Raw genomic sequence first — 12,183 nt, 5'->3', positions numbered from 1 at the left:
AAACGTTATTGCATTTGGAGAGGTAACCTGTGATTTTGAACCTTTCATAGTTAACACTATCAAACATAGTTGTGGGCTAGTGGATGCAATGCCTTGAACTATTCCTCATTGGTGTATTGCTAACCAATAACATAAATACAAATATTGTCTCAACTCCACCAGTTCTCATGTTTGTGTTCATTTCGGCCATGGAACACCTCTTTGGAATTCATAAGTGCATCTTGCACACAAAGGGGCCCCACTTCTCATTTATATATATGATTCTTGTATTAGTATCCTGCAATATTATATCTTCTTGAGATTTCAAAAATCTTTAAAAGTCAAAGACTTAAATCTCTTATCACGTGCATATTACCATACTTGTTGCTTTTTAACGAATAAGCGAAGATTAAATTCTTCCAAGTGTTACAGCTAGATTTATATGGCTTTATTTTACCGCAACTTTTATTTTAAATTTCTCATAACACTTTAAATTTAAATTATTTGTTTACAAAAAATGTATTCTCTCCGTCTCACGTTACATGAGTCATTTATTTTTTGCAGTCGTTTTGGGAAAATGATACTTAACAAATATTTAAAGTTGAGAGATAGTACTCTCTCCCTTTTACTATTTATTATAATTTTTTCAAAACGAGTGCAAAAAAGAAGTGACTCGAGTCAATGACAGATGCAGGAATTAAAACTCGTGGGGTCGAATACACTAGAAAATAATAATAAATATATTATTTAAATAATTATTTTTTAAAAAGTATTTACTTTAAATAGTTTATTTTCTAGTAACTTATTTTTTTTTATGTTATCTTTACTTTTAAAACTAATCTTATTGATATTTATCAATAATTTTACAAAAAAAATAAATAAATAAAAAATATGATGAAATTATCATTAATAAAATGAACATATAATTATAATTACTCTTAATTAATCTATAACTATCACTTTTAAGAGTAGACCCAATTATTTAGCCCATTTCATAGAATTAGAATTTAGAACACTTCTTCTTCTCCATCGCTCCTTTCCACAGCGGCAACACCTCCCTCTTCCTCTCCATCTCTTTGTTATTCTCATCTATCTCTCTCTTTTATTTCAAAGGATGAAGAATTTCGGTGGAGATCTGTCTCTTGGCTTCAAGGCGGAGCTCCGTGGAGTCGAAGGTGGAGTTGCGCCGGATCTCAAAGGTCCTTTAATGGAGTTTCTGGCAGCTCTCAGCGGACGACGATGGGGTCGGTCGACCCCACTCGACCCCACCTGGGTCCGTCAGTGACTCGAGTAACGTAGAACAGATGGAGAATCAAATCAAAGATAATTTTATAACATATCCAACGAAATCCTAATTGCATGGTATTATATCAGGAGTATAAGATATAAATAATGATATTGTTTTCATGGATTAAAAATGACATATTTTGAATGAAAAATGAATACGAAGTTATTGTATTGTTTGGCTGTTGTTTTGAACTGTGAAATGATATTCTGAGGGATTAGAAATGATATTTTCATGCATAAAAATGGTATATTTTATTTTAAAATGATATGGTATTGCTGATGTGTGTGGTTGTTGTTTTGATTGTGAAATTAATTTTGAGGAATCAGAAATGCTATTTCTGTTGCATAAAAATGATATGGTGTTGGTGATGTGTTTGATTGTTGTTTTGAATGTGGAATAATATTTCGAGAGATTACAAATGATATTTTTATTACATAAAAATGATATATTTAGTAATATCATTGTTCCTATACTATAATATTGTTTTCTTCAGCCTTTAATATAATACCATACAATTAGGATTTCGTTTGAATCCTCGTTAAATTACCTTTAACTTGATATATATATATTTTTTTTAAAAACTAATTTTAATTGAGAGAGTTGTTAAAATTTAAAGTTTTAAGATATTCCTTCCGTTCGCATTAGGAGTCCTATTTGGTTATGACACGGGTTTTAAGAAATATAAAGAAAAATGAGTTGAATAAGTTAGTGAAATACGAGTCTGACTTATATATATTAGTTTTATAATAAAACGTTAGTGAAATAAGTTGGTGGAATGTGAGACCGACTTATTATTTATGGTAAAAGTGTTTTTATTATGACTCTTATTTTGGGACAAACGGAAATGACAAAACAAGACTTTATTGGGGAACGGATGAAGTAATTTTTAGGAGATAGAAAATGATTTTGTAGTCCAATTCACTAAATTACCCATCCCTTTCAATTATCTCAGTAACTAAATTACTCTTAAAAATTTCTGAAAAGTGATACTCTATAATTTTTTTATCTGAAAATGATAGTAGTTTTTTTGAATGAATATGGACCACACATTTTTAACTGTGCAGTCCATATTGAGTTATATGGTTATCACCTTAATCCTAGTTGTCATCCATTATATTTAAATGTCAACGCAATGACCAAGCTATGTCGATCTAAATTTCTGTTGATATACTCATTTCGTTGTGTTGATATATTTAATATATTTTGTTGATTGGTTAGCAAAGTTATCAAATTAAGCTAGTTATCATCTTAACGCGACCTATATATATTCTTGATATGCAAATCATATTCAAACCTTTTTAACTACTGTATATAGTATATTATATTTACATAACATGCACTCTGTGAACTTTTGATATTCTAAAACATCACCCAAACACCCAAGTACACAACGATGATGCCTCTATGGAATCAACACCCGATGAGAAGAAAGCTCTTATTGGACTGGACGTCTCCACCTTCTCACGCAAGTTTGGGGATGCTGTATCTTAGCGGTGAAGGTGAATATAAGAAGAATCTTCATAAGGAGATTGATGAACTCTTTGAACTCATGTTCATGGTTATGAAACGTGATGATGTGAAACCTACCTTGAAGAAAGAACTCTTCGAATGCATGTTCATGGTTATGAAATGTGATGCTGTGAAACCTACCTTGAAGAAACCATACATGATGTTTTGTGACCTAAATGAGAAGATCATCTTTGACAATGATGATGAATTTCTACGCCAAGGAGGAGCTCAAGTGTCGATGTCAAGCACTACTATTTTGAATTATTAGGATTATTTACTTCGTTCATTTTGATTTCAAGTTTAGTTTTTAGTTTATAGTAGTTTTTTATTAGTTACACAAGACAATTTATTTTTTATTAGATTATTTTAAAGGAATTCTTTTATTTTAGTTTTCTATTATCATGTTATAAGCAAGATAATTTAGTACTCTCTCTGTTCTAGTAGATGTCACACATTCCTTCAAAAGATATCATATTTCCTTTTTAGAAAAACTTATCTCATATATGAATATATAAAAATATATGTTCTCACATTAATATATCGTCCAATAAAAAATGTCAGATATCTTTTTGAGAATAGCTCATCATTGATTAAACCATCAATGTAAAACAGAAAAAGAACCAATCACTCTTGATACCAAACAATGTGAATTTGAATTTTCTCGTTGTGAAATCGAGCCATGGATGATTTTTCCAGATTGGTTCTTGATCCGATTAACCAAAAACCAAAAGGATAATGAGGTTCACCCACAAAAGTGAACCAAAATTTTATAGGATGAAAAGAGGAAGTGGTGAAAGTCATATGCGGATCTATGAATTGATATGAGGAAGGGCAATAATATATTATATGGAGTACAAAATTTTAAGATATTGAGGGGCATTTATATAAAGAAGGATTTAAAATAATTTTTTTGAAGAGAGACATTTGCCTCACCATTCCTCCATGTGGCTCTGCCCATGGTGAAAGTGTTATGAATAACTAACCTCTTTCGGTGACTCGGATGGGTGGTTGAGCCCTTGGCTCTGACCCGGTCGGGTCCGTCCTTATGTACTCTTCAGCAACCCTTTTCAGCCCGATCCTTCGTCCCCAATCTATCCACGAACCTTTGATGTAACAATGAACCCGATTTGGAACACATATTCACATTAGATAATTTGTTAAATTCAACTAGAATCAATTTATGATTTAAAATCGAATTTATATCATGAATAACTATATTAACCTCATGTAAAATGAAATTGTTAGAAAGTTAAATCACGTCGAAATTTAATTGATAAGATAGCTAATGTGATTATTTAATATAACGTATAAATTTAATTGATAAGATAACTAACGTGATTATTTGTTCACATCATTATTATTATGGAGTAATGTGGAGAAATAATTTCTTCAACCCCAAAAGTAATAACCCCACTTTGCACTTTGATATTATTCTCAACTTCTTCCTTATCCTTAATATAAAAAAATCTCAATCTTTCAAAAATAACTAAGTGATCGAAAAATAATTAAGGAAATAATTATCATGGCGTGTTAGTTGCGATAAAATAAAGTAAAAGAATTTAATAATGAGATAGCCCTAATAAATAAGGAAATTACCATGATAAACAACTTGGGATAAAATAAATAATAGAGAGAGCCCTAAAAATCAATCTCAAATTGAAAATTCCAACCCTTAATTTGAAAATTGTGTGTCACAAAACCATCGAAGGCGAAATATATGGCTAAAGCAAAGCATCAAAAGCCCAAACCCAGTAAACAGACCCACGTAATAAATCATTAGTTAACACTGATGCCGCTTTGCTATTTTTCTAAGTTTTGGGGTTTGTTTGATATTTGTTTTGAGTTGTGAAACAGAGCAAAAAGCGAGGAGTGAAGCAGCTTGATGATTTAGGTTTGAAGATAATTCAGGTCACTGCAGATGGTAATTGCCTTTTCAGGTGCGTTCAATTTGGATCACGATGCGCGTGTGTGTGTGTGTTATTCGAGTGACGAATGTGATCGGATTAATTGTTCTTTTGGTGGCAGGGCATTGGGTGATCAATTGAAAGGTGATGAGGATCAGCATCAGAAGTATCGTGGCATGGTGGTGAGATTTATCAAGGTGGATTTATCAGAAATTGAGTTATTTTTGCTGTTTCAGACTAGGTTTATTGCATTGGCCTTGTGATCATAGCAGCTTATGCATTTGTTACAATAGTGATGATGATTTTTGTTTACTGAGATGATAGGGATGTTTGTTGTCATCTGGTTATATCGAGTTTGTGATTCATTGTGGTTCTTTTCGTTGTGGAATTGTTTGACAATGTGTCTGGTTATTGGGTTTAGGTTGCCTTTAGTATCTTAGTGAGATCAATATGGTGGTAACAACTATTCGCAGAATTGGACACTTTATAAAATTTGTTTTTAACGTAGTTTGGCCTTTCAGTGCCATATTGCTGATTGATGAGTTGCATCTAATAGGACAACCGCGAAACGTTTGAGCCTTTTGTGGAAGATGAGGTTCCATTTGACAACTACTGCCAATCCATGGGAGAGGATGGTACTTGGGCAGGGCACATCGAACTGCAAGCAGCTTCGCTTGTTACTCACAGGAACATATGCATTCACAGAGTATGTTATGTTTCCATGGTCCAAAACATCAAGATTTTGTTACTTATCAGCAGCATGAGTGCCTTATGTGCTCAATTTTATGGAACATTATGTTAGATTTTGTTGATTAATTAGTTTTATTATAAATTTATTCGAACAGAATATGTCTCCGCGGTGGTACATACAGAATTTTGACAAACATGAAGCTCCGATGATTCATCTGTAAGTACTGTTTATTGTCCATATCTTGAGTATGATAACTTTTCCATATTACAAAAAATTCTAGAAAATCTGGCCTTCTAATGATTTCACATCTCCCTTCGTCAATGCTGCTGCTTCACTGATGGATTGTTGTGAAGTCATTAGAATGGTAAATTTCTAAAACAGGAGCATGCACAAATAGATCCCATATTTGGGAGATTTTTAAGTTCCAAAAACTTAAGAAGCGTTTGCGTTTCGCGGCTCCAAATGTGTGACGCTTTTCTGTTTCACCTCTCCAATGAAGACAAGTCACTTAAATTGTAAAAAGTTAGATTGCTCTAGTGGTTTAATGGGCGGACTTAAGATCATGCATTGAACTGGTTTGAGTTCGACTCCCATTTTCATTGCTTGCTGTGTTATTTGCTTTTGAATTCCCTTGAAAAAATAACTTAAAAGATGCTATAAAGGAGATCACGACTGAAGCCAACACAGTCTACATGAACTTGGTTCTGCTGGCTTCCAACTATATAGTTTTTAAGTGACACGTCTTTGTTATGCGTCTCTAGTAGGGACATGAAATTGAAATGCATCTTACCCATACTCGGAAGTTAAAAAAAGTCTCCCAAACACAATTTTTTTTTTCTTCCTATTTTTGTCTAATTTGAGAAAAAAACCCATTAAAATGTGGTTTGGGTGTATGTGGTGGACTGTGGCTGAGCTTTAGGTTACAAATTCATTTGCCTGTTTAAAATGTTTCACTGGACTAAATGCACCCTGACATATAATCTTGCTTTTGCTTCATAAAGTTTATATCGTTTTCACCCAAGTTTCATCTTTTTTACTATCCTTAGCTCACAAAATGAGATGATGAGATATCTTGGAGAATATTTCTTCCTTTAATAAATAATAGTAATAAATAAATTATGTACAATTTTTTTTAATGGAGGTATGTTTTCTACTATTTAAGAAGCTTCAGATATCCCTTTGTTAGCTAGTATACTCTACTAGCTTGTACTTTCCCATTAAAGCAACTCCATGTATCTTATCACCCAATAGCTAAATAAATCGGCTAGTTGCAATAATTGGAAAAGTTCTATTGATGCTTGAACAATGTTTTCAACTTGTGCTTGATATTAAGGTGTTATGATATATGGAATACATGACTATGCCATTTATTTAGACTATATATTGCCTAACTTAGCACCTATAGTATTATTAGTAGCATTTCCCAACTCTCTCAACTCCTGGTATATCATTATTTATAAACCAATATTTTTCATTGTATAGTTTTTATTATTCCTCTCCCACTCCAGAAAGACCTTCCAAGCGATATTTTTCAAGTAACTTTTCCATCTCTGAGTTTGTTCACTCTTGCAGGTGGTACCATGATGGAAAACATTATAATAGTGTCCGCTCAAAGGAAGACACATGCTCTGGACCAGCTAGGCCGATTGTTATAAAGGTTTTCTCTCATTGGTTTCATTTATTTGTACCCTCTGAAGGAATTTTAACATTTATTTGTACCCTCTGAAGGAATTTTAAATCTCTGCACATATTACTCATATAATATGCCTTGCGTCCACCAGAAATAGTCCCATGGGCGGACGACACAGTTTTAATGAAAATTTGGTGAAGTAAGAGAGAGAATGAGAAAAAGTGGGTAAAATATAAGAGATAGAAAAAAGTGAATTGGATAGTGCTAATAGTTTGAGAGAAACTTCCCTTTTTTGGATGAAACTATTTTTTGTGGACACTCTGAAATGAAAAAATGAGACTATTTTTCGTGGACGGAGGGAGTGTATCTTTTTTAGCTCGAATCTGATAACTTCTATCTATGTCAAAAGGGTGATGCTGATCTTTCAGCAAAATCCAATCAACCAAAGGCAGCTGCCAGGAAGTCCAGAAAGGAATGTCGAAGGAATGCTTTATGTGAAGACTCTATCAAAATGGTGATGGCCAGAAGTGGATGTGAAGATATTAGAAAAGTTGACCAGGTTATTATGTTTGAACATGCCCTTTCCCTCCTCCATGGTGCATGGTATATACTGTAGTAAATCAGTCATACAGTATACTGTACCAAAAATTTGGTATGCCGAATTTGCGGTTGACCAATTTCAATAGCGTTACCGTACTGCTTTTTCTGCACGTCTTACTGAAATTTGTTATAGCGTAGTTTTACGTTTTAGTGGACTTATGTGGCATGCCGGATTTCGATACGGCATACTAAAATACTGTTATACCGAAAATACCATTATACCGAAAATACTATTGAAAATACCGTTATACCAAAACATACTATGCAAATACTGTTATAACGAAAACACTATTTTAACACACGATGGAGTTGTGAAGTGGTAGACCTCATGGTGGGGCTATGTCAGCGGGAGCCTTGTGAAATTTTGAATCTATGATTTGTGGAAGTGTAGTCTGTGTGTGAGGGTCGTGAGGCAGTAGTTCAAATGTAGAGAATATGATTAGGGTTTAAATTTTTATAATAATATTTAGATTTTAGAAATATACTCTTAAAATATGTAATGCTACTACCTCCTTTCAAAAATAGAAACATTTGAATTGTCACGGGCAATGTTATCAATCTCGTATGGCGGCTTATGGCGGTTCGCCTAAAAACCGCCACAGGGATATGGAGTATTAGTGTGGCGGATATGGCGGTCAATAATTAAATTAATAAAATAATACTTATATATTTATATTAATTCAAAAATAAGAAAATAATAAAAAATATCATCTAAAACTCTTAAAACAATTAATAAAGCATAAAATACAACTCTAACATCCATGTTTCTTGCATAATGCCCCATTCCTAAATGCAGTACACACGCAATGTTGTCAAATGGCGGATATGGCGGTGCTATGGCAGCGCCATGGTCCTATGGCGTTTTCACCACCTAACGCCATGCCATAGCGCCATGGCGCCACCATATCCGCTATTTGATAACATTGGCACTCACGGGTTAAGTAAGACAGAGATATAGAAAGAAAAAGTGAAAAGTGATTGAATTATTGTTAGTGAAGAATGAGTACTACCTCATATGAGGAACACAAGTTTATTAAAATAGAAAGTTTCTAATTTTAAGGAACGGACCAAAATGTAAATACTTTCTCTTTTTAAAGGATGGAGGTAGTATATATTTTTTGCTATATACTGTTGTTCTCTATTTACCGTTATCGTGTATGCGGTATATGTCACATATATAGTATATACCAAAAATAACTATATATACCGTAATGTTTGGTATATATTAATATTTCGTTATACTGCAGTATAGGTAAATGCAATATAGGTAAATTGATACCATTACCGTGCTGAAAATTGTGTTATACCAAAAACTATTTTTGGATTTTTTTTGGTATGATATGTGAGGTATTACAGAAATTTTTCGTCTCCTTGATATGAGCTTGCTATATATTTACTTCATATGGAGTATGCTTATCAGTTATTCTAGTAATAGTTTGTTTTTTATGTTTCTAATTTCCAATATAGGCTCTACAACAAGTGGGTGGGGATGTTGATGCCGCGATAGAAGTCCTTGTGGCTGAAGAAGGATCTTCAGATCATATAGCTGTTGAGGCCGAATCTTCTCCGTTAACTGAAAGCTTTACGGGGAATGGTTGGTTTTAATCTTCATTATTCCTCTGCATCTGTTATTTAAGTTGTGTTATGCTGCTTGAATATGTTATCCTTTATGAAGTATCTTTGCACATTTATGCTTGTCTTTTGATATTGAGGCTTTATTTTTGAGAAATACTTACTAATTACTAACTGCAACTGAATTTGTAAAAAAAATTGAATATTTGGCAAGTGCTATTTTATGTAGCAAGATATTATTGTCCCTTTCTTTGGCAATTAGACTGTAAGATGTGATTGAGCTATGTGTTATACGCCACATGCTTATATCCAATAACCTTCTCATTCAAAATATGAAGGTATCATCATTGAAACGAAACTTGAAATAATCTATTTTGGATTCATTTTTTTCATTTTTTCCCATCTCCGATTATCAGTTTTACACACTGTAATGCATTATGGAGTTCTCCCTGTACTGTAGCATGCTCTATTTCCCTTCTCCATTAAATTTTTATGATCATTCTATTTTATTGACCACATATTTACTTGTTTCATGTTGTATCTTTGAGGTTCTCCAGACGAACACTATGCAGAGAACAAAGATCAACATATGCTACTGGTTCAAAGCACAACAATCGAATTGGAATTATCTGGAAGTGACGCAGAGACAAATAACACAAAAGATCCACAACTTGATGAAAAGGTTTATCACGTGCAAGACACTGATGCCGAATTCAGAACTACTTTTTAGCCTCTATGTTTATTCTGATTTCTGTGTGACTTTGCATCACTTTCTCACTGCAGAAAATCCCGAGGAACAAGGCTTGCCCATGTGGCTCAAAAAAGAAGTTCAAGGCTTGCTGCGGTACAGTTGCTGGGAGATCATCCGCTAGTTTTCCAGTGTATGATTTTTAATGCCTTTTTATAATTCTTCGCAGTTGATTATTTTGTCAATCATTAAAAGCTACTCCCACCTGGCTAGTAAAATAGGCATTAAGCTTATTCATGGTCAAAACTGGTTCTTCTCTAAGATGCCAAATTAAATTATCAGGATCAAAACATGATCCTCATGGTTGCTTTGGTCTCAGTTGGATGCCTAGTGTGTCTTAACCATTTGACCTTTTATTCCTACTATCCTCGAATACTACTCTATTTCTTTTAGAGATAGGTCTTCAACAGCTTGGCAGGTTACTAGAAGATTTCGTACTATTCCCCACAGCAGAGCATGTAAGGCTGGAAAACTATTGTATGTGTACATAAATGAACAGCACAAAGTCGGCCAAATTATTTTGCATGTTCACATTTTCCAAATTTTCCTAAAGCATCATTTTTTAGATAGATAAATAAACAGAATTGTTTCAAAGACTCGAACCCGATACCTTGATCTAGGGCATTCACATCTACCACTAGGCCAATACACACACACACACTTCCTAAAGCCTCTTATTGTTTTATGAAGTGCAGCTAGGCGTACTTGATCTTGTTATGTTGTTCTGTACTGCATAGCACTATGTTTGGCACTTTGAAATCTAACGACTTAGTAGGTATAAATCCCAGTTCTCTTTTTGTTTCCTCTTTGCATTAGATTCAAAATGAAAGGCGAAAACGATTCTGATTTTTAAGTCCGACCTTGAGATTCTTTTGAAACGCCAAAAGACTATCGCTATACAGATACTGCAACATAACTAACCAACTCATTCTCGGACCACCCATATCTTCATTTTTGATTCTATACATTGCTATGTTAATAGTAACCAAACAGTTGACTATGGTAAGAGCCGGAAGGACAGAAAGCAAGGTAGAAAAGGTGGCACGATCCTTCCAAATTTGGTCCATTCTGATGGAGGGCCGCTTGACATGGGTGCACTATGCATTTAACCACACCTCCAGGTAGATAATAGAGTATACTACTTGAAATGTCAATAGTTTTTCAATGGAAATTCATTATGCATCAATATACATGTCACTGCACTAGGGAGATGATCCAAACAAAAATGCATCTAAATCCAACAAACCAATTCTTGGCCCTAGGATTAGGTGATCTAATCGTCAATAATTAACCAAAAACACGGAAGGTCAATATTAATCAGTTTTAGGTCATTTTATAAAATTTGAGTTTGATGTCATTTTTAGATCGTTTTAGGTCATCATTAATTAAAATGACCTAAAAATAAACTAACATTGACCTAAAAATGTCCTCCTAATGATTTTGTTCTGCGTGTTTGTATTAAGATCCTGTTTTGCATAGATCAAAACCCCACCGCACTATATTCATAAATTTCAGTTAGGTTCTCATTCGTCCAAGTTTGACTTGTTAACAGTTCAACAACCGCAATCTCGTACTCCATTGTCTGAATTTGATGCTAGACTTTTATTCGTATGTTGTTCGTCCGTTTAGGTGGTATGTCTTCATAGAAGATAAGGATTGATCATATGTCCATTTTTTTTTTTTTTTGTTATTTTATGTTGCAGGCCATTTTTGCAGCTAATTTGATGAATTGAGGAGGAATTGCTTTATCATATCCCCGCAGAGGCAGAGGCACATAAACGGCTCATACTTCAGAGTTTTGATGGATAGAAACTTAGAATAGTGAAAAACTTGGGAGTTTGTGACCATTTTAGAATAGTGATGAACTTATAAGGTTTGTCACTTATGTATAGTCTGTCCTTTAAAATGGAATTACAATTTTAATTTATTTCGATTTTTTAATGTGTTATACGGGGATGGACTTATGTAACACAATATTGTTGGATAATTTCTAATGAAATTAAACTGTATTCTACAAAACTTAATTATTAAAAGTTTTAATTTGACTAAAATTAATGTAAGGAAAAACTAGAATTGTAATTTGACTAGAATTTGTTGTTCATGGCTCTAAATTCAATCCTAATTAGATTTATTAACACAACGTAATTTGACTAGGATTTGTTGTTCATGTGATCTAAATTCAATCCTTACTAGATTTAATAACACAATATTTATTTATACTCTTAAAAGTCTTTAACTTTTTCGTTGATAGTATATAAAACA

At 33.3% G+C, this 12,183-nt stretch overlaps 1 protein-coding gene across 4 annotated transcripts; it reads left to right on the top strand.

Annotated features, from left to right (window-relative positions):
- The first annotated feature begins 4,426 nt into the window (after positions 1 to 4,426).
- LOC125197128 (OVARIAN TUMOR DOMAIN-containing deubiquitinating enzyme 7) lies at positions 4,427 to 11,869 on the top strand. 4 transcript variants are annotated; one of them, XM_048095837.1, is made up of 12 exons: positions 4,427 to 4,541; positions 4,631 to 4,713; positions 4,802 to 4,862; positions 5,237 to 5,386; positions 5,526 to 5,587; positions 6,944 to 7,028; positions 7,411 to 7,560; positions 9,069 to 9,195; positions 9,722 to 9,855; positions 9,957 to 10,054; positions 10,904 to 11,042; positions 11,625 to 11,869. In XM_048095837.1, exons 1-11 carry the CDS (start codon positions 4,494 to 4,496, stop codon positions 11,028 to 11,030), a joined length of 1,125 nt encoding a protein of 374 aa, XP_047951794.1. In that variant the 5' UTR covers positions 4,427 to 4,493; the 3' UTR covers positions 11,031 to 11,042; positions 11,625 to 11,869. The 4 variants fall into 4 exon arrangements, with proteins under 4 accessions (XP_047951794.1, XP_047951793.1, XP_047951791.1 ...); XM_048095836.1 differs by having other exon boundaries at positions 4,802 to 4,877; positions 9,731 to 9,855; XM_048095834.1 differs by having other exon boundaries at positions 4,802 to 4,877.
- The last annotated feature ends 314 nt before the right edge of the window (positions 11,870 to 12,183 follow it).

This window comes from Salvia hispanica, chromosome 6 (genome assembly GCF_023119035.1).
Source record: "Salvia hispanica cultivar TCC Black 2014 chromosome 6, UniMelb_Shisp_WGS_1.0, whole genome shotgun sequence".
In the NCBI taxonomy this organism is placed as follows: Eukaryota; Viridiplantae; Streptophyta; class Magnoliopsida; order Lamiales; family Lamiaceae; genus Salvia; species Salvia hispanica.
The sequence above is the reverse complement of the archived record's forward strand: the minus strand, read 5'-3'. Positions and strand labels throughout refer to the sequence as shown.

Bases quoted from the DNA above. Each gene is read 5' to 3' on its own strand.
- LOC125197128 (XM_048095834.1), top strand. From the start codon at position 4,494: ATGGCTAAAGCAAAGCATCAAAAGCCCAAACCCAGTAAACAGACCCAC. The intron at 4,878-5,236 runs GTGGATTTATCA...TGCATCTAATAG, and splicing joins TGGTGGTGAGATTTATCAAG to GACAACCGCGAAACGTTTGA. The intron at 9,856-9,956 runs GTTTATCACGTG...TTCTCACTGCAG, and splicing joins ATCCACAACTTGATGAAAAG to AAAATCCCGAGGAACAAGGC.